Source organism: Tenrec ecaudatus, chromosome 6 (assembly GCF_050624435.1).
Source record: "Tenrec ecaudatus isolate mTenEca1 chromosome 6, mTenEca1.hap1, whole genome shotgun sequence".
In the NCBI taxonomy this organism is placed as follows: Eukaryota; Metazoa; Chordata; class Mammalia; order Afrosoricida; family Tenrecidae; genus Tenrec; species Tenrec ecaudatus.
In genome coordinates this window covers 15,111,563-15,134,366 of record NC_134535.1, presented here as the reverse complement: position 1 = coordinate 15,134,366, position 22,804 = coordinate 15,111,563, and the positions used below count along the sequence as shown (strand labels likewise).

At 43.1% G+C, this 22,804-nt stretch overlaps 1 protein-coding gene and 1 pseudogene across 4 annotated transcripts in view; both read left to right on the top strand.

Moving 5' to 3' along the window:
- The window catches only part of HMGXB4 (HMG-box containing 4), a 43,902-nt gene that overhangs the window by 8,970 nt on the left and 12,128 nt on the right, over nt 1–22,804 (top strand). For all 4 annotated transcript variants that reach the window (XM_075551015.1, XM_075551017.1, XM_075551013.1 and 1 more), the window contains 2 exons: nt 18,526–18,607; nt 20,872–20,936. In XM_075551015.1, the coding sequence (XP_075407130.1) occupies nt 18,526–18,607; nt 20,872–20,936 (147 nt within the window). The remainder of the gene's footprint in view (nt 1–18,525; nt 18,608–20,871; nt 20,937–22,804) is intronic.
- Nucleotides 10,855–14,221, top strand: LOC142450536 (ornithine decarboxylase antizyme 1 pseudogene; annotated as a pseudogene).

Genomic DNA, 22,804 nt, shown 5'->3' with positions numbered 1-22,804 from the left:
CCAAATTCCCACACTAATGGTGTCTGACAGTGCCATAGATTAATCTTACGTTGCTGGAGGTGGACGGGTGAAAGCAAGCCTTTTCAGCTGGGCCTTGAAGAGGAGGAAGGGCTTGTGTGAGGGCTGGAGGGCACTTAAGGAATGGCGGTGTAAACCAACTGAGCTCTCGTCCAGTGTCTCAGACTAGTGGGGTTTCTAACTGCCTGGTAAACATTTCTGCGTAGATGTCTTTGGGACCTCAAAGCAGTGTGTCACAGTTGGAGCATGTCATTCCGAGCCCTAAGCCTGTCTCTCTTCATCTCCCATATTTCTGGTCAGCCTAAACTCAAAACCATATGATTTTTCTCAACTGTTTATTACAGAATTTTTCAGGTACAAAGAATTGTACCTACGAACGCCATATGCCTGCCGTTGAGATTATTTAACTTTTTGTTATATTTGCTTGATAGTCTCTGTCCATCAGTTAGCTCACCTTAATGCATTCCAAAGTACCGTATATACTTGTGTATCAGCCGAGTTTTTCAGCACATTTTTAATGCAGTTTTGTAGTAAAATTAGGTGCCTCAGCTGATAATCAGGTCAGCTTATACTCCAGTATATACGGTAAGTTGTAGGTGTCAATACACTCCATTTCTAAACACATCAGCTTGTATATCATTAACTAGCATTCATTATTTGTTTCTAGAGGTTTTCTTTGCTGTTTTTTTGTGTTTTGTTTTTTTTGTTTGTTTGTTTTTATTTTGTTTTGGTTTTTTTTGGTGCTCCAGGTGAGATGTGTTTTGTTTTAAGTAAAATTTTCTTATGGTTTAATATGAAAATCTGAACTCTACCGTTTCATGAGGTCTGACTAATGCACACACCTGTGAACACAGCATCTATTAGCTGTAGACCTTGTCCCAGAGAGCTCTCTTTTACACTTACCCTGTCAGTCTCCATCCCCAGAGCCAACCACTGATTGGATTTTCTTCCAGTCTTAAGGCTGACTTTTACATTTTTCTTCCCCGTTCCCATCCAACTTTCCAGTCAGGTGTTAAACCTGAGGTTCTTCCCTATTAATAACTTTCTAGCTTTTGTGTCTTCTATTACAGAGTAGAACTGTCCCTATGAGTTTCTATGCTTCTTTATGGGAGTAGAAAGATGGAGCGGCTGGTGGATTCAACCTGCTGACCTGTGGTTATCCGAGCGAGTAAGCCACTTCTCATGGCCTCCTTTATGCTTCTTTCTTTCCCCCATGCAGTTCTGGACCATTAGTGCCACACTGGGCTCCTTTAAGCACCATCTCAATGACAGATCTCTGTTCAGCATCTTCAGATCCTGAAGTTTATGTGACACCATAAGCTCCAAAAGGACCATGATCGTGTCTGTCTCGCTCTCTGCTCATTTCCTCACACTTAACCCCACATAGTCTGCCTAGTGCAGACTCATCCCCACATGCTTGGCCAAGTATTTACAATCGCCCATGATTTAGCCCTAACCCTCCCTCGCCAGCTTTACCTTCTGTTCTCTTTATGGAGGGTGCACTAGGTATGTTTCCCAGGCACTCCTACCTCATTCCTCTGCTTGTCTTTTTGCAGCGACCTTTCCCCCTTCTCACATGTTGAAGCTTGCCTTCTCTTCAAGCCATAATCAGATGCTACATCTTTCCTTAGTATAAGACATCTTTAAAAAAAGGACATCTCACACATCCTGCTCCCAGCAAAAGTAACTTTGGCCCTCCCATAGCATTGCTCTCTCCACTTTTCTTCCTTCATTAGTTATCTTTGTACACATCCCATTCCCTCAGCTGCAAGTCAGAATGTTGGTGGAAGTTCAAGTTCACCCAGTGGCACCTCTGAAGAAAAGCCTGGGAATCTACTTCTGAAAAGCCAGCTATGGAAAATTCTATGAAGCATATGATACAGTGGGGTTGCTCTGAGTCACAGCCAACTCAACAGCAAAGTTTTGTTTGCTTTACATTTGTCTCGTGTAAGTAGCAGATAGCTGGAGTGTATGTCTTCAGTCAGCTAGACTGCATGGTTTAATCCATTTACGTGGTATTCTTTCCTACTTACCAGGATTTTTGTTTGGGCTGCTGCTTTTCTGCTTTCCTTCTCACTATTGGAACATGGTTTTCTTTCTTCAGATTGATATATTCTGCTTCGATTTTTCCTGTAGCTACCCTTAAATTTCTAACACAGAATACTTCACATAACAAAGGCTAAAGTCACTCTGTTTTTCCATCCTCCATAAGTTGATAGTTATTCTAGTGGGTACTTTGAAGATGTTATTTCAGTGGCTAGTATTTATTATTGCTAATGAGAAGCCCTCCATCAGTTTGTCTTCTCATGTATGTGAAGGTGGGCAGGTAAATTGGTGGAATAGATTGATAGTAGTTAAGATTTTCTCTGTGTTTTTGTTTGTTTTTAACAACAGTCTGGACAATGAAAATTTTTATTCTGCTAATTGTTTAGTCGTGTTGTTCAAATCAGATCTCCTTTTCTATCTGGTGTCTCTTTCTTGAGATGTTACACCTTCTCAGTCGGTCCTCCATATCTCCTGATTTGCTAATTCTCTCCACTGATACATATCTAGATTTCTTCAACCTACCCATTGATCTTGTTCTTATTTTAAGTATCTTCTGTGTAGTTTCTAGAATTTCTTGTTTAGTTTTTCAAAAATTTATAAACACTGTCCAGGAAATGTCTGGTTCAATTCCTCAGCTATTTGACTATTTTAAGCATACTTATTTTTAAGTCTCTTTTGGTTTTGATTTATTATTTCTAGTTCTTGAAGCACCGATCCTTTGATTTCCTGTGTCTGCAGACTCTTCGGATGTTTCAGGTCCTTGGGTCTACAGTTCCTTTTAACTATAAGCACAGCTTCAGCGGAGCTTGTTGAGTGCCCCATGGAGTTACAGGAGTTCCCCATAGTTTTGTGTTTGCTTCTACCAAGAACCGTATGTTTTTAATTTTTTACCAGTTTTTGTGTCAGTTTTCCAATCTCAAGGTCACAGTACCACCTGGTGATGTGAATTTGATGTCATACACATTTGCTATGCCAGTTTCTCAAGCTTAACTTTTCACCTCATGGTCTGATGCAAAAGACAGCCTTTCTTAGGCTGGAAGGGGGGTGGGATTTTTTTTCTGGTTCCTATGTCCCATCTCATGTGAACTCTCTCAGAATTATACAGGCCAGTCTCGCCTTTATATATGTGTAGCTCAGACCCCAGACTTAAAGCCCTCAGCCCCTTCCTGTGTTAAGGTATATTATGGTTCCAGCGTCTCACTGATCTCCTTAGCATTACCTTCCACTTCGTTTCCTCTGGTTTCTGGCACCTGATGATTCCCTTTCCTCGGTTTCAGGGTTACTCATGGATTAAAATGTTTTCTGTTTTTTTCTGGCATGCCTCTGTGTTTGAGAGTGGAGACAGGCGGTTGCCCATATCACTCGTCTATTTTGGTAACTGGAATATAGTCCTTAACCTTATAAAAAAGAATAAACCACAGGCCCCACACCTGATTGGAGGATTTGGGCTATTCTTTCAATATTTTAGAAATAAATTAATTTGTAATAAACTAGTTCATGTTTGAAATGAAAGACTTTGTGAAGGAACATGGTAGTGATGCCAATAGCAATATTAAGTTTGCCACAAATACAGAAAATGTGTTGTTTTATGTTCTGTCAAGTTAATTCTGATTCATACCTGTTTGGTGCAAATTATTTTCAGTAAATTCATACTGAAAACTACCATTTATGCTCATGTATAAGCTGAGTTTTTCAGCACACTTTGTTATGCAGTTTTGTGGTAAAATTAGGTGCCTCGGCTGATATTCGGGTTGGCTTATACTCAAGTATATATGGTACTTTGTTTTCTCAAAAGGAAGTTTCTTTAAAGATGTATCTTTTCATTCTAGTGATTGTGGCTGTTGAAAAAACCCAGGTTCTGTGATCTTTCTTACTATTATTAAATCAGATTATTCAAAAGATAAAGCTCATGCAAGAGGATGGAAGCTACATGGTTACAGCGTTTTGTTGACCTTTCTAAAAGTCAAACAGTCTGGCTAAGAGTCACATTCGCGGACCTAGAGTGAGCTGAGGCTGGAGAGACAGCTAGATGGGATGCTGGAGGCCTCATCAGGTAGTCTTCAAATTCTATGACCAGGATTATCAAAATAGAGAAGTTGAGAAAAGTAGCTGATTTGGGGACAGAAAATAAGTTTAGGGGTGTGTGTGTGTGTTGCTTTTACTTATTTGATTTTAATCATTTTATTGGCGCCTCATACAGCTCTTATCACAATCCATATATACACCATTTGCGTCAAGCACACTTGTACATTTGTTGCCATCATCATTTTCAAAACATTTTCTTTCTACTTGAGCCCTTGCTATCAGCTCCTCATTTTTCCCTCCCTCCCCCGCCCTTCCTCCCTCATGAGCCCTTGATAATTTATAATTTTTTCCCATGTCTTATACTGTGCGATATCTCCCTTGACCCACTTTTCTCTTGTCCGTCCCCCTGGGAAGGAGTTATATGTGGATCCTTGTGATTGGTTTCCATAAGTTTAGGTTTTGAGGGACAAGTACCCTACAACCAGCATGGCTAAATGGGGTGACCTCATTCATTAAAGTCATTAAAAAGAGACAATTTTTAAATAAGACCAAAATAGATATCAGAAGAAACTTAGAACCTTATTCTTAAACATGGAGTAGTTAAAGCAAATAGAAGAAATGGTTTTTAAAAGAAACCTCAAGATTTCAAAGGGCATCTCAAGAGGACAAAAGTAAAATATTATAATGAAATGTGCAAAAGACTTGCAGTTAAAAAATCAAAGGGAAAAATAAAAGTCAAAAAAGAAAAACACTGAGCATTTCTCAAGCTGAAAATATTCAAGACTCTAGTTGCTATATTGAAGGATTCTGTGGGCAAATTGTTGAACAACACATCACAAGAAAATGCACCGTCACTGTACTAAAAAGAATTGGTCCACATTTAAGCATTTCACGAGTAGTGTGTGATCATAGCCCATGGTCTTAAGAAGTCCAAGCTGCCCTTGACAAAAAAGAAGGCAAAATACTAGTTCAGATATTTCAATAAAGTGTATACAATACCAAAAGCGCTCACTCCTCACTTGTCAATGCCAAGAAAATGAGACGACCACAATGTGGCCAAAAGCCTCGAAGAGATCCATACTTGTGCCCATTCGGAAAAAAAGGTGATCCCACAGAATGTGAAATTATCAAACAGTGTCATTAATAGTAAATGCAAATACAGTTTTCTGAAGATAACTTTTAAACTGCTATAGTAGAGAATTTTCAGAAATTCAGGTCAGATTCGGAAGAACTTGTGGAATGAGAAATATCATTGCTGATGTTAGATCTTGATTAAAAATAGGGAATACTGGAAGACATTTACTTGAGTTTTATTGACTATACAAATACATTTGCCTGTGTAGATCAAATATACTATAGACAACATTGTAAAAAAATGAGAATTCCAAAACACTTCATTGTACTTATACAGACACAGTACATAGACCAGGAGACCACTATTGAAACAGAATGAACTACTCTATGGCTTAAATCTGGAAAAGTGGGTGTCAAAGTACTTATTCAGTCTGTATGCTGAGCAAAGAATCCAAGAGGCTGGACCATATGAAGAAAGAGGTGGCATCAGGATTGGTGGAAGACTCATTAACCTCGTGTGATACACAAATGACACAACTCTCCCTGCTGAAAACCAAGCAGACTTGCAGCACTTGCGATGGAAATCAAAGACTGCAGCCTCTGGGAGGGGGTTGTACCTCAACATGAAACAAATCCTCACACTAAGCAACATCGAAATCAACAGAGTAAAGATTAAAGTTGAAAAGGATTTCATTTCATTCAAATCCACAATCCTCATGGAAGCAGTATTCAGGAAATCCAATGATGTATTTCCTGGGCAAATCTGCTGCAAGAGATAGCTTTAATGTGTTCTAAAGATAACACTTTGAAGACTAAGGCGAGCCTGATCCAAGTCATGGAATTTGTAGTCTCCTCTTACTCAAGTGAAAGATAACCGTGAAGAAGGAAGACTCCAGGACAATTGATGCCTTTGAATTGCTGTGTTGGGAAAGGACATTGGATATACCGTGGGTTGTTCCAGCAATGAGCCATCCTGAATGCTCCTTAAAAGGCAACAATGGCAAGACTGTATCTCACTTACTTTGGACATGTTAGTAGTGGAGACCAGTCCCTGGGAAAGAGCCTCATGCACAGTAGAGGGTCGGTGAAAAAGAGGAAGACCCTCAATGAAATGGAGTGACACAGCAATAATTGTGGGGATGGCACAGGACCAGGCATTAATTTGTTGTACATAAGCCAAAAGAAAACCTCACTGCCACTGAGTCAGTGCTGACGCATAGTAACCTTTTAAGATAGTGTAGAACTGCCCTTGTGGGTTTCTGAGACTAGAACTCTTTACAAGACTAAAAGCTCCATCTCTTTCCTCTGAGGAGCCACTGGTGGTTTCAAACTGCTGACCTTGTGATTAGCAATCAACACGTAACCATAGGGTCACTATAAATTGGAACAAGCTCAATGGCACCTAAAAACAATAAGTGGTTAAGTTAAGCATGTGGACTGTGGAGCCAGACCACATAGGTTTAAAACCCGGGTCTGCCACTCCAAAGCTGTGTGCTGTGGGGCAAGTTACATAACCGTTCCATAAGTTGAGAATAGGCTTGTTAAAGATTAAATGAGGAAATGCATAGAAACGTGCTTAGGGCTTCATGATGCCTAGGCTCTCTGGGTGCCACAGCAAAGGGATGCAGTGATAACTTGACATCTTTCAGATTCTCTTGAACTACTGGCTGAAAGAAGTTCACAGTTTCAACATCTTGTCACATTATATTCCTTTCAATAATGTCGTATCTCTGCAAAGCTCAGTTTTCTGATTGCTTACTTTGGACATGTTGTTAGGGACTGGTCTCCCTGGAGGAGGACATCATTCTTGGTAAGTGGAGACGTAGTGTGACAGAGGAAAGCCCTCGACAAGGTGGATTGACACAGTGGTTGCAACGGCGATCTCAGGCATAGGAACAACTCTGAGGATGGCTCAGCACTGGACACTGTTTCATTCTGTCGTGTATAGGCTCGCTGTGCATCACTGTCCACTCGCTGGTACCTAACAACGACAACATGAGTAGCCACAGAGGAACCACGAATCAACAAAGTTCAAAAACTATGATTGGCACATTAGTGAGCTTTCAATAAATGTTGTATAAATAACCTCTAGGTAGGGGTTTCCAGAGGTCAGGGGAAACAAGACCCAAAACTCAGCAGAGCAGCTGGAAATAGAATTTAAACTTGGGCATTGATTGCAGTAAATGAAATATATAGTAGACAGGAGAATCAAGCCCAGAGCAAACCCTTTTGGAACACTTGCATTGAGGCACTGGAGATAGAAGAGAGTGCAGGGGTATTGAAGAAGCCAGAGAAAAATCATTTTGGAATAGCCTGGTCTCGTGCTGGAGAGATCAAGGAGTCCATCTGTAGTGGAGACAGGTAGAATCCAGATTGGCCAGCGAGTTAGTGGAAGTGAAAGCAGTAGGGTCTAGAAGCTCTTCTTGGTTCACAATTTCCACTAATAAGGAAAGGTAACATTGTCAGTATTAGGTTTTGGTTTGGACCGGTTTGATTTGAGCCCTGCTTCTGAGGAGTAGGAAAAATCATCCCATTGGAGTGAAGGCATTTGATTTTATGCAAGAGCCCAAGATAGTTCTACGAAAGCAGATCCACTTACACTCAAGAAATCTGTCACGTTGCCATTCCAGAGGCATTGCCTTCAGTAACGTGTGCTTCCAGAACATGTGCATTTCATCTTAGCCAAAGGCTGAACCAGGGAGATGAGACTGGTGATGAGTTCTACCTAGCAAAACTGAAACTGAACACCATCAATGAGTGTTAAAAGCTAGCAGTTCGCATTTGTCACCTGCTCTCCGTGTATCAGGCATTTTAGCACATTATTGTTCCTGATTGTATTTTTTTGTTTTTAAGATAGCGCCTGGCCTTTTAGGAACCAAACTGCCATATCTCATCCCTTTGGAAAGCAGTTAAGAAAGGAAGCAGGGTCTCTCTGGAACAAAAAGAAGAATGGTATCAGAGAGTTCTCTCCAGCTCCTCAGGACCCCTGGAAAGGAAGGGAGGGACATTTGCTGCCAGACACCAGTTATTTGCTCCTAAAATCAAGTAAAATTGTGCAAATGAACACAAAAGTAGACCTCACCACACATTAACCTTGGACACTGTTTCTCATTCAGTGCATGTTTACCCCAAACCTATATTGTGCAGGCCCTGGCCAAGTGCTAAGGATACAAATCGGAATAAGAGACAGGCTCTGCTCTCAAAGCATTCCAGGGCTCGTGTAGTCACACGCGCGCGCGTGCAAAGTGCTGAGGGAACGTGGAGCACAAGGGAAACCTGGAGTATGGGTGAGAAAACACCTAAATGAATTCATAATAGCTGGGCAGATAGTACCAGGTAGACATGAAGAGTGGGCATTAGTCAGCGGATAAAGTGTGTGCGCACACAAGCCGTGTTCTCCAGAGCGCACGTGTACTGAGTCAAGAACACTTAGATTATGGCTTCAGTGAAGCCAGCAGAAGGTTGAAAGAAGGCAGAAAGGCCTGTAAGGCCAGCCCGCCTGCCAGGAGAGAGAGGTAGAGCTGAGGAAGAATTCAGGGGACAGGACGTGTTGGGTCATTTTCCTTCAGGGTAGTTCTCAGTAACAATAAAGAGCAGTCACTCTGTTTATAGACCTTAGTATGCTCCAGGTGCTATTGTGTTTTATCTGCAGTAAACCTGAATATAACCCAGTGAGATATGGGTATTGACATCCCCATTTCACAGAAATAAACTGAAAGAAGTGAAATAAGCTGTCATAGGACACGTACCTGTTTAGAACAAGAGCAAGAATTTAAGCTCTGGTTGCAGAATTCTTGTGCTTTCTACCATGCAGAAAACTATTTAGATTCTTATTTAGTGGTGGTATTTATGATAGAAATTTAGGCAACATTTTACAAAGATTTCCATTCATAATGGGTAAAGTAAAAGCTTTGGTTTGAAGACCTGACTTACCTGGTACCACCCTCCCTGTCTATTAGCCAATTTGGGTTTAGGGATCTCATTCAGTCAATGCAGAAGTGTGGTTGGTATAATGGTTATGGTGATGATGATACTGTTTTTATATAGTTTTGTTGACATGTACTTCACATACAACTTGATTGTTCAGTCATATTAAGAAGATTTGTGCAAATGTCACCACCATCCGTTTCAGAACAATTTGCTTTCATATGCAGTGTTGTTAGCTCTCCGTTTCCCCTTACTTTCCCCTGCCATTGCCCCTAGGCAACTAACAGTCTAGTTACTGTCTATAGGTCTACTTACCCAGGATTTCTTATATAGAAAACCATCCAGAATGCAAACAGGAAGCAACAATGACTAAACAAAACAGAGAAAGAATGGCCTTAATCAAAAAGAAAGAATATTCAAAACTGAACCAACCTTAAAGGAGGCCAAAGGGAGATCAAATGATAAAGCATTGCATTTTAACCTAGCTACATCTGCCACAATCGACTTCTCAAGGATGCTCTCCTCCCTCAACTACAGTCAGAGGGGTTCACCGAGGCTGAGTCCTGTGGGGAGCCTGCCAACAGATTTTGGGCTTCCACTGCCATCCTTAACCTGCAAACCCAAACGGAAGTGTTCACAATTTAAGCTCTGATAACCGTTCCTTTTTCAGATTTGGATATTATTATTTACAATCTTTGTATTACTCAGGCTGGTGTGGTTCTTCCTTCCGTGTAGACTTAGTTGATGCCCCGCTTAGGTGGCTGCTTATTTTAAGACAAGCCTTTACACTCTAGACCAGTGGTTCTCAACCTTCCTAATGCCATGACCCTTTAATACAGTTCCTCATGTTGTGGTGACCCCCAACTATAAAATTATTTTTGTTGCTGCTTCATCTCTAATTTTACTACTGTTATGAATCAGGCAACCCCTGTGAATCATTCGACCCCCAAAGGGGTCGGGACTCAGGTTGAGAACTGCTGCTCTAGACCCTACTCTTTCTGACAGGCATCTGGTGGCACCATCTGATTTCTTCACCACACCCATGTCTTCAGTGATCTCTTCATGAGAGTGAGCATTGAACAGGGTCATGTCATAAGAAAGAATCCATTCCTACATCTACGGTGTTTATATGTGGGAAACTGAAAACTGACAAGAGAGTGTATCCAGACAAACTCTCAACGCTATACGTTAAGGAGTCTGGAAGGCTGGATCCCTGGAGGGGAACCTTTCTGTTCGCAAGTTGGAGATGTGTTCCAGTCACATTCTCCACCTAAGTAAAAGTCATTCCCCTCAAGGGCCCACCAGAATCATGCCAAATTTAAGGTGCTGTTTGCAAACACATGGTCATTTACTGTACTCTTGAAGGTCAACTGCTTGAAGACTGCCTCCCATCAAAAGCAATCAGACCCTATTGTCTGTCCCACCCTAAGGAGGGCCCAATCCCATCTGATATGGATCATAGATTGTTCCCCGAGAAGAGCTCAAAGATATCTAAGGTCAAGCCAACTCAGGTGACCAGGGTTAGGCTTGACTTGAGAACTCACCCATCTTGTCACGGATGTACCTTCCTGTCACAAGTATGTCTCCAGTGCCTCCCTTCCTATGGCGCACCTACCCATAGCTCATTCCCTACTGTTACGTGTATGCCTATAATACAGCCCCTCCTGTTAAGTATGTGCTTACTATGGCTTGTGTGCCTGAGATTATATGAGCTCGTGAAAACACATTGTGTGCTTTTTGTACTGAGACCTGGTTCCTGAAGCCATGGCGGAGGTGAGTCTTGCATGCTTTATCTTGTCTGATGCCTCTTTAATTTACCCCTCAATTACACAACCACCCCCTTGGCCCCATTTGGTTGTAAGAGACTAGTCCCCCGTATACTTATGTGTCTGGTTCACTTTAGAGACATCTTTATCATTTATGATAGCGAACTTTGTAAATCATCCCCTTGGGGCACTAGTGATAGTGTCATTAATTTAGCCAATGGTGTAGAATTTAAAACACTGGAGAAAGTGTAATTGTATAATTATAGGCCCACTTCCCACCACTTGTCTCAGTTTGTCATACTGAGGTGGCTTGTGTGATGCTGGAAGCAATGTCACTGGTATTTCAAATACCAGTATTTGAAGGGAAAAAAAGAAAGAAAGAAATAGAACACATGAAGACTGATATCCTAGGTATTAAGTGAGCTGGGATGGACTGGTATTGGCCTTTTTTTCCTTTTTTTTTTTTTTGTCTTGGCCATTTGGAATCAGAATATCATGAGTAACTATGCGGGGATAACACAGTTAAAAAGAATGGCATGGCATTTGTTGTCAGAAAGGATAGTTGTAAACCCATCTTTGAGTATAATGTTTTCTGTGCCAGATTATATCTATCCACCTTCAAAAAAATTCTATCAATACAACTATTATTCAGATTTATGCACTAACCACAAAAGGTAGTGGTTAAATGGAAGAATTCTACAAATGACTTCAGTCAGAAATTGATCACACTTGCAATCAAAATGCATTGATAGTTATTGGTGATTAGAATGCAGAAGCTGGAAACAAGAGGAAGGAACAGTAGTTGGAAAATATGGACTTGGTGATAGAAATGAAGCTGGGGGATTGCATGAAAAGATTTTGCAAAACCAACGACTTGTTAATAGCAAGCTTTTTTTTTTTCAACTACACAACGGGCAAGTATACACGTGGACTTCCTCAGATGGAATACACAGAAATCAAATTGATTACATCTGTGGGAAAATACTATGAAGAAGCTCAATAGCAGCTAAAACCAGACCAGGGACTGACTGAAACAGACCATCAAACATGTATATGTAAGTTCAGGATGAAGCTGAAGAAAATGAAAACAAGTTCACAGGAGCCAAAATATGACCTTTAATCATTGCACCTGAATTTCCAGAACATCTCAGGAACAGATTTGACCCATTGAATACTGATGAGAGAAGACCTGATGGGCTATGGGAGGATACCAAAACCATCATTCGTAAAGAAAGCAAATGGTAATTATGAAGGAAAGAGAAAAGATCAAAATGTATGTTGGAAGAAACTCTGAAACTTGCTATTAATCATAAAGTAGCTAATTTCAAAGGGCAGCTCGAGATGACAAAGCCAAATATTATCATGAAATGTTTAGAGACCTAGAATTAGAAAATCAAAAGGGAAGAGCATGGTTAGCATATCTGAAACTGAAACAACTCAAGAAAAATCCAAGTCTCGGATTGCAATTTTGGAGGATTCTATTTTGAAGGATTTTATAGGCAAACTGTTGAATGATGCAGGAAGCATCAAGAGAAGATGGAAGGAATACAGAGTCAGTGTTTCAAAAAGAAACATCCACCATTTCAGGAGGTAGCATATGAGCAAAAGGAAGAAGGTCAAGCTGCACTGAACGCATTAGCCACAAACAAGGCTTCAAGAATTGACAGAATTTCACCCATTGAGATGTTTCAGAAAGCTGAAGAAGCCCTGGAAGTACTCTCTCACCTGTGCCAGGAAATGTGCAAGATAGTTGCCTGGCCATCTGACTGAAAGAGATTATATTTGTGCCCATTCCAAACAAATGTGACCCAACAGAATGCTCAAAGTATAGAATGGTATCACACACAAGTAAAATTTTGCTGAAGATCATCCAACAATGGTTGCAACAGTACATTGAAGGGAACTGCCAGAGGTCAAGGATGTAGTCAGAAGAGGACATGGAGCAAGGGATATCATTGCTGACGTCAGATGTATCTTGGCTAAAAGCACAGAATACTTGAAAAATATTTACTTGTGTATCATTGACTCTGCACAGGCATTCGACTGTGTGGGCGATAGTAAACTGTGGATAACCTTGAGAAAAATGGGAATTCCAGAACACATCTTTGTGCTTATGAGGAACTTGTACATGGATCAGGAGGCAGTTCTGTGAACAGAATTAGGGAATACGGTTTAAGATCAGGAAAGGTGTGCATCAAGATTGTATCCTCTCACCATACTTCAATCAACATGCTGAGCAAATCAGAGAAGCTGAATTATATGAGGAGTGTGGCATCAGGATTGGCGGAAAGCTTATTAACTACGTGTGGTATGCAGATGACATAACCTTGCTTACTGAAAGTGAGGAGGATTTGAAGCACTCGTTGATGCAGATCAAAGATTATAGCCCTCAGTATAGATTACAACTCAGCCCCAGATGAAGGAAGAGGAATGCATTTTAAAAATAGGCAGAGCCGGCGAGCGGCGGCGGCGCGGAGAGGCGCAGCGGAGGTTTTCCTGGTTTCAGATCCCAGCGGCCGGATGTGAAATCCTCCCTGCAGCGGATCCTCGACAGCCACTGCTTCTCCAGAGAGAAGGAAGGGGATAAACCCAGCGCCACGTCCACCCCTGCCGCACCTTGCCGCTCCTTAGCCTGCACAGCGCGGCGGCCGCAGCAGCGAGAGTTCCAGGCTCCCCCTCAGTTGCTGTAGTAACCTGGGTCCAGGGCCTCGGTGGTGTTCCTGATGCCCCTCACCCACCCCTGAAGATCCCAGGTGGGCGAGGGGATAGTCAGAGGGATCACAATCTTTCAGCCAAGTTATTTTACTCGGATAATCGGCTGACAGTAACAGGAACTAGCGTCTAATGACAAGACTAGGATTCTTAATGTCCAGTCCAGGTTCACGGAGTCCAAACATGTCACTGGAGGGTTGTGGTGAGCGGCGGCAGCCTCTACATCGAGATGCCAGGTGCTGCCCTGCCCGAGGGGAGCAAAGACAGCCTCGCCGTGCTGCTCGAGTTTGCCGAGGAGCAGCTCCGCGTGGATCTCGTCTTCATTTGCTTCCACAAGAACAGAGATGACAGAGCCGCCTTGCTCCGTACCTTCGGCTTTCTGGGCTTTGAGATTGTGGGACGGGGCATCCCCTTGTCCCCAAGAGACCCGACGCCTGCTTAATGGTCTACACACTGGAGAAGGACTCCTCGGAGGAGGAGTAGCCATGCCGCCACCAGCCCCACCATCTGCAGAGGCAGGCCTGTCCCATGGCCTTGCCCGGCGGCTGAGTCCCTGTGGGTGGGCTGGGGTGCCCCAGCTGCCCCCTCTTCCCAGGTGTGTCCGCATGTTGTAATTGTGCAAATAAACGCCCACTCCAAATTAAAAAAAAAAATAGGCAGAGCCATACTACCTTAAAATTGTGTTAGCGTGACACACCAGACTCCCCTTTGGTGTCGTGTGCACCGCAGGTACTGTCAAGGACAGGAGACATGCAGGAAACTGGGGAAACCAGTGCGCGTTCCTAGAGTGGCAGGCCACCCACTCCATGCCAGTCAGGCCACCACGCGCTCTCTCAGATGGCCAAGTAGAAAATTCCAGGAACTAATTGTGTGTGTACTGCCACTCCCTGCAACTTACGTCCAATAAAAGGCTTTGAAGGGAGTCCACACCCGCTAGAACATGTGCAGTGTTTGGGGGGCGGGGCATGAAACTGCATGTGAATTATTAAGGGAGCTGCGCCCCCAGAACCCACCTCAGTAGCATCTCTGACAGGCTGGATTTCCCCCAAAGAATACTAAGACTGGGAATTTTGCTTTATGAATAATTTTTTTAAGGTCTTGCTGTTTTCTTTGTCTGGTTTGGGTCAAACAGTTTAAACCTGTTCACTATTTCTATTGTTTTAAAAAACTTATATTGGTTTCTGAGGCCACATCTTTCTATTTTGAAAAATACAGAGGGACTAGAAGGGAGTTCAGATTTGTTTCTATGACAGATGATCACAGTGAAAACCAGCGTCCGTTTACTGTCCCTCACTTGGGTAGGTCAGCAGTCTGGGTCGGACGCTGCTCAGTGTTTCTCTGGACTGAACTCGTGGCATCTACCAGCCGGGGTTCTCATCCAAGGGGTGGGCCGCCTCCAGGCTCACAGGGTGTTGTCAGCTTTCAGTTCCGTGTGGTTGTAGAACTCACACCCTTTTTTGTTCAGGGACAACAGTGAGTATCTATTGTTGCTTGACTCTTTTAAGGGCTAACCATAGTCACACCCATTCAGGATAATCTCGCTTTAATTCTAACTAGGGTTCAATTTATTAGGAACCTTAATTACATCTGCCCAATCCCTTTTGCCATATATGTAGCAGCATCATGGAAGTGAGCCCGTCGAGAAGAGGGATGCGTACACAAGACAAGTATGCCACGACGGGTCAGAGGGACCACCATGGGGTTCTGCTCACAACAGAAGTACTAGGATTAGGTGACTAAGGCAGGCCCACCCCTATTTGATTCCTTTATACCTCTGAGTTAAGTGGCCTTACCCAAATTTCTGCTACAAGGAAACTAAGGCTCAAGGAATTGAAGTACTGGATGGAACTAGTAGAGAGCAGGGCTGGGATTCTAACCACAGCCGTGGTCGTGCGCTAGCCCTTTGCCCCCGATTTACCTCTCATCACGCTGCTGCTTTCCCTCTGCATGCTCTCTGGCTTTCTCCAGCCTGCTGCCCCCTCACTGCACTACACCGGGACTCCTGACGCTGGGCTTCTCTGCTTCAAATACCCGGATTGCTTCTAGGATGCAGGCCCAGTCTGGGCCCTACCTACTTCTCTCTCACTTCTGCCCCTCTCCCTCTTGGGACTGTGGCCACATCTTCTTCCCTTTGCCCAAAATACTGATAACCTCTCTTCACTGGCTAAGCCTCCCCAGCTCTCCAGTAGAAGTAAAAAGTCACTTTTCCCAGGGAATGTTCCTTTACTCCCTAACTAGCTGAGGTGTCCTGTCATCAGTTCCCACAGTGCCCAGTACGAGTCAGGTCACGGCCTCCATCTTACTACAGCGACGTAGGTATCGATCTTATCTGTTAGAGGGTGGGTCTGATTCCAGGCTGTAGTCCCCACGTCTGGCACATAGTGATTCTCAACAGATATTTACTAAGAACTGAACTGTCTGGAAGTCCCCTTTCCTGGTTACTTTTTGTCTGTACAGCTTTTGGATTCTTCTCCCCGTTTTTCAGGCTCTGCTTTTCCTTCTTCGTCTTTGAAGCCCTTTGGCATCATGTCTCAGAGCAGCTGTCCACAGAATATACTCGAGTGTAAGCTGAGTTTTTCAGCAGCACATTTCTAATGCAGTTTTTGTGGTAAAATTAGGTGCCTCAGCAGATATTCGCGTCAGCTTATACTCAATTATATACAGTATATTCACCATTTAATACACGGTGGAACTGGGACAAGATAGGATATGCCTTTCAACTTTAGATTTCATATATTTCTCTCCACCCCAAGCAGCTTATCTAACTGCCTTAGAATAAAATGTTGCCTCCAGAGCCTCATTTTTTAACCCCTCATGCTAATACACACACATACCCTGTAAGGTGCCTCATAAAATCAAATTTCCTTTCCACACAATTGAATAAAGTCCTTTATAAGCTGTAGGGAAATCCCTTTCTCCGGTATGAATTTGAATCTAGCATTCATATATAGTCCAAGAGTTGTGATTTCAATCATTTGAAAGATTTAATAACTCGGTTGGATTGGTTTAATTTTTTGGTTATGAGAATTTAATAACTTAAAATTGTGCTAAATATATAACAAAACATTTGCCATTTCAGCATAAAATTCCATTTTTAAATTTTTTATTACAGCTGTAAATACAACCTTGTAAGTAGCATTATCCTTCATAGTAATAGTGCCTGAGAAAGCATTGTTAAACTCCTTGCAAAGTTATAGCCAGTGGGCAGTGAAAGGTGTCACACATATATCCTGCCTCAGTGTTTACCAGTACAATTGTCCCTACAGTTGAGAGTTTGCAGCCTTCTACAGAGAATTCTTCCATTGTGTACTTTAGTAAATCAACCCGATAACCATTTTTAAAACAGTGACATGCAATTTTGATTAAACTAGCCTTTTCTCATCCTTAGCCTCCGTGAAGCTTGGTCCTTTGCAGATAACTTTTGTAATGGAAGCAAGTAAAAGACAAAAAGAAGGAAGTCAGGTGAAGCAAGGGGTGGGATGAGACTGGTTCAAAACAACGTGCAACTCTCACGTAGGGACAAGACTGTGCATTTGTCGGGTGTAGGCTGTGTCATGAGATCTTACTCTGAAGGCAAAAGGGCCAGAGTACCATGTTTGCACGCGGTTTGTCGTTGGATTCTGTGGGTTAGGATTTTGTTGAGGATTTTTCCATCTGTGTTCGTGAGTGCTGTTGGTCTGTAGTTTCCTTTCACAGTGAGATCACAGCTTGGATTTAGTGTCAGGGCTCTGCTCATAGTGCCTGGCAAGGTTCAAAGTGGCAAATACTGACATCATGAGAACTACAGGACCAGAGAAGAGTCACTTTGGAAGGGGCTGAGAGACTGACGAGAGGTCATATTTTGATGCTTCCAGTTGGATTTTTAAGGAAAACCTTACAGAACAAAAATCTCATTGTATCAGATACTGATTATAAAAGGATAAAACTTTCCTTTTTTTCGATGGTAACTTTGTCTAGATGAAAGCAACCTGTTTTCTTCTTGTGGCCCTCTGCAAGCCTAACATGCACACCACACAGCCCCGTTGTAGCTGTGTTGGTGCCGTAACTGGCTGAGTTGTCCGATCCTCAGCTGGCCACTGTGTTTCAGAGCTGCTTTTTTCTCGTCGGCAAAACAAGAGGTTTAGACAGAGGATACCTGATGCATCTTTCTGGGAAGGAAAACTGACTCTCCCCCACCCCTACCCCGTCTGTGGATAATTTGTAAAAATCATTGAACTGACCGAAAACATATTTTTGTTTCTCAAAAATTAGTCTTTGCTTTTCGAATGTGTCAACATACAGTGAAAAACAAACCTGTTTTAAGTCATACTGACCAAGCTGTTTAATGTTAAAATCGAGGAGGTTCATCTTGAGTTGACTACCAAAAAGTATCCTCAGTTATTTATGTACTTCCCACCTTGAGCCAAAGAACGTGGATTAATGATAAGCTGCGAGTGGCAGCCAAAGAGCGTCGTCGGAGAAGTGACAAGATTATAAATCAAACCCAGGAGACAGGAGCGCGGCTTTGGTTCCTGACTTTCAGGCAGCAACATTTACGGGGAAGTGGCAGTTCTACGGCTTTGAGAAGTGAAAAGAGTGGGTGTGCCTGGGAGAGGCACAGATCTTAGTGCTTGGTGCCCAGCGGTGTGTGTAGGCAGAATGAGTGCGGCACCACCAGGATGACCAGGTCATCTCCTGATAACCAATACTCATGTGGCTGCAACAACCTGAGAAATCCACAAAGAACTTAGCGTAGGGTTTTTACCTTCTAGAATAAAGCAGACATTCGTCTCTTGAGTGATAAATAGTGTACATTACAAATTAGTTACCTTTTAAGAAAGCTAGTCAGTAGTTTGGAATTCTTTTCCTTGATGAAAAAGTATTGGAATCCTTACAGTTTTATCATTAGATATCAGGGTTGCTGGGTAGCAGGTGTTCTCATCTGTTTTACTCTTTTCTCTTTTCGACCTGACACTAGCCAAAAAAGAAGAACATGTCTGCCTACCAGGTGTTTTGCAAAGAATATCGAGTAACCATTGTGGCTGATCATCCAGGTATAGGTAAGGACACTTCCAACTTATTTTTCTCTCCCTCAGCGGTGCATATGTAACAAGGAAGCAGATGGACTTTGGGCTTCCACCTAAACCTTGCCTCAGTACAAGAATGGTTTGTACTAGTAATGTGGCATTTTATATTACCTTCCTGACACAATCGCTGAAGACAAAATGAGTGCATAAGCAAATGTGAGAAAGCTGATGGTGACCAGCTATCAAAAGGTATAGCATCTGAGGTCTTAAAGGCTTGTAACTAACAGGGAAGCAACAAATTCCACATGGAAGAAGCACACTAGCATGTGTGATCGATGATGTGGTGTCAACAGGAAGAGGTGTTAGATGTTCAAAAACACACAGCCAACTCAACGTGAAGGGGCATGGACACAACAGAGACCCAAAGCCCGTCTGCAAAGTATTGGGCCGTCCCTCTCAGAAGGGATGGTAAATCCAGGGTGTGGTGTGCACTGATGAACCACATAACCATCCTCTAGTTACTCAATATTTCCTCCCCTTACGATCAAAGTATTTATTTGTTTTACTTATTAATCATGTTGGAGTCACACCTGCTCATTTGTATGTGTAAGATTGTTCAGTCCATGAAAGTTAGGGTAGGTAGTCTGGCAGAAAGAGTAAAAGAAGTAACGGTACAAGGAGGGTGGGGCGGGGGGAGATGGGGAGTTGACAGCACTGATGATTGTGTAACTCCTTGAGGGGACTGAACTACGGAAGTGTATGTGAATAGATATATTGGACTGTGTACAGTATATTAACTAAATCGCTCAATCAGCAGCACTGTCTGCCTTTTGCATTAGAAGAATACAAAACTCATTCCTTTCCTCGGCCTGTTTACATCATTCTAAAAGTGTAAAGTTTTCTCTTTGCAGCTCTTAAACTGATCAAATGAGGAAGGTTCATATAAATCTGAATTTTCTGAAGTGTAGTTTATGCGTTTAATAAAACATTTTTTTTAATTGCCATCAAGTCATTTCTGACTGAGTGACCCTATGGGGCAATGTAGGCAAACCATCGGATTTCCAAGACATTCATTCATACAGAAGCGGACCTGCTCCATCCTCCCTGCATTTGAGTAGCCATCCTTTCAGTTAGCAGCCAGGCACTTTGACCAGTGCTCCGCTGGGCTCCTGTAGCTCATCATGAATGTGCATAAAGATGCAGCTCTGTGTGATTACCTGTCATCGGAACGTCGGCTGCTGTTATTTTCCATGACTCCACAATTGACCTTTCCCTTAAACTTCCCCCGGGTTAGAGTTGCAGCCAAGCTCACTCGTGTTATACCAGGAGCCTTCACAAAGTTTATGGAGAATGGAATTGTCTCCATGATCTTTTAGGAAAGCCCTCATGTTTTTGCTTTGTGCTCGAAGCTAGTGAAGTGAGAAAACACTGCAGCACGCCCCCCTTGGACAGTCACTTACCTTCTGCGGGAGTCTTTTGCCTGCTGTGTAAAATAGCTGTCTAGTCCACTACTGAGCTTGTTAGGAGGCAAATGTGCAGTAGTCAAAAGATGAAGATGTGCTTTCTGAAGCACACAGTCACTATGCAAATACTGGAAGGGTGCTCACCGGACAGATCTGCAAGATTGGTCTCTAGCTGGTATAGAGGAATTCTTCCGTTCGGATCATTCAGGGTCCTGGTAGTGGAGTGGTTATTTGTTGGACTGTGATCCAAGAGGTCTGCAGTTCAAAATCATCTGCTAGTCCTTGGGAGGAAGAAGAGGCTTTCTACTCCCATAGTTACATGATCTTGGAAACTCACAATGGCAGGTCTACCTTGTCCTATAGGATCATTAGGAACCAACATAGACTCGATGACAGTGAGTTTGTTTTTTAATGGGCTTCTTATGTTTTATGTGTTTTTATGGGTTTGTGGGGGTTATTTTTCCCGTTACTCTAAAATTTGGCAGGCCCCTAACATCATCTTTATTTTTATTAAGTTCTACCATACATATTCACTTTTACTTAAATTCATCAGCCCTATTCTGAGGAAGCAGAGTGTGTGAGGAATCACGCCTAGCAAGCAGGTGTGTGGGAACAGGAACCTGGCTCATGGTCACAGTGCAGCTCCTTTCAGGCAGGAAAGAATCAGAAGAAAGGGGATGGGGTCCATTTGGATTGGCATTTTTGAGAGAATCTTCTGCTACTTAAATATGAGCTTCAAAAACCTTTTCCAGTCTTTGCTTCTCATCAAACTGGTGTTTTGTTGATAGTTAACCATGTATTATATCAGTTTTCTTTTTTACTCTTTTACTCCAGATTTCGGGGAACTAAGTAAAAAATTGGCTGAGGTGTGGAAGCAATTGCCAGAGAAGGATAAACTGGTAGGTACGCCTCCTGACCAGCACTGTGAACCATTGCTGTACGCCTTCAAAGGGCATGATTCTCCTGTAGACAGACAGTACTGAAAATAGGGAGAGTGCCAACGAAAATGGGCTCTGTGGCCCAGGGCACTGTGCCAGCTCACCCTGGGCAGAACTTAGCAGCAGAGATCCTCTCTTTTCTAAACTAGTCTAGGTTTTTTTTATCCCAACAACCATACATTTGAGCCTAAAGATGACTTAACTGGGCAGTGATTAGAGTGCTGTTGAAAGAAAATTCAGAATGAGAGCCGTCTGGTACAGAGGCTGTAGTCTGAGGCCTGGGAAACACTCGATCGCCGCTTCGAGCAATAAAACCATAGAGGTGAATTGACGAGGTTACACACAATGTACCCGACCACCCAGAGCTAGCAAAGCAGGAAGGAATAGAGTCCTGGAAGAATCATTTACAGTCACTTTCCAGCTGGATCATAGAGCACTAGAATTATGGTCTCAGGATTAGAATTACCATCTTGCTTTAAGGTGTAGCTCAACTGGTGAAATGCCTGCATAGTTAGCCCTTAGTTTCTAGCTTCCATGTCATTGTCACTCTCCCAAGCAACAGGTGAGAGGACATATTTAAACCATGTGGACGTTGTACTGAAATCAGATGTTTACTCCATGATTTTGCATTTCAACCTTGTTCTTCGGTCACACGGTGTCATCTCCTTCCAACTTCATGTGACAAGAGTACAGCTGCTCCAGATGGTTCTCTAGGCCAGGGGTGCTCAAGCTGCGGCCCGTGGGCCACATGCAGCCTTTCGAGGACATTTATCCGGCCCACCCAGTGTTTTTGCCCTGTTTTGGTTTTTATTCAAAATAAGATATGTGCAGTGTGCATAGGAATTTGGTCATAGTTTGTTTTTTTTAAACTATAGTCCAGCCCTCCAATGGGTCTGAGGGACAGTGAACTGGCCCCCTGTTTAAAAAGTTTGAGGACCCCTGCTCTAGTCTAGTCTGTACTCCTCCCAGGGCGGGCAGCCAGGTCATTCTTCCACGGAGCTGCTGGCTGGGTGTGATTGCCAGCCTTTTAGTTTGCCACCGATTGCTTAACACCATTGTCCCTGAGGCTCAGCCTAGAGTGATGTCAAAGTCAATGCCACTGTTGTATCACGGCTTTGACAGGTGTCTGTAGTTCGAGAAGAGTGGGCGTAATCTCTGAAGCTTCTTCAGTAGCCTTCAGCTTAAACAGTTGTAACACCCTGCCTGCTCTCCTGTGCTGTTCATTTTGGTCTTCTGGGGGGGAGGGGGTCTAGCCCCACAGCCAAGCAGTCCCGGGAGCGATGGTGCAATTAGGGGAAATAAAGAGACAGAAAGAGCAGGGACTGAGGGCGGGGGCTCACCTTTCCCGATGTCAGGATCAGGAGAGCAAATGTATTTTTCAGCTGGTTTATATCATCCTGGGACTAGCAAGCCCCCATCAGTCACATAAGTAACACGGTGGGCATTGGCTTAACTCTTGGATGTCCCTAAGCTCATTGGAGGGACAACCCACAACCAGCATCAGAAGCAGGCAGCAGAAGGGGGTCATCCGCCCTTTGAGCAGGGAAGACAAGAAAACTTGTTTACACTCAGAGATGGGTAGTCTCCGGCTGCACAGCGAGCAGCCAGGCACTTGTACAAGGCATCTTTAAAGTAGCACTTTAGGGGGCGGAGGGGGGAGAAATGCTGTGAGGATAGCCTTCCATCTGGAGCATGTACATTTGATGTTATCTCTCTCTCAGAACTGTTGAGCTCTCTCTCTAACTAGAGCCATTCTTCCAAGCCCTGTGGAGAGCTCAGGCTGCACGCATTCTCTTCCACACTCCCATGCCCGCCTTCCCTCTTACTGC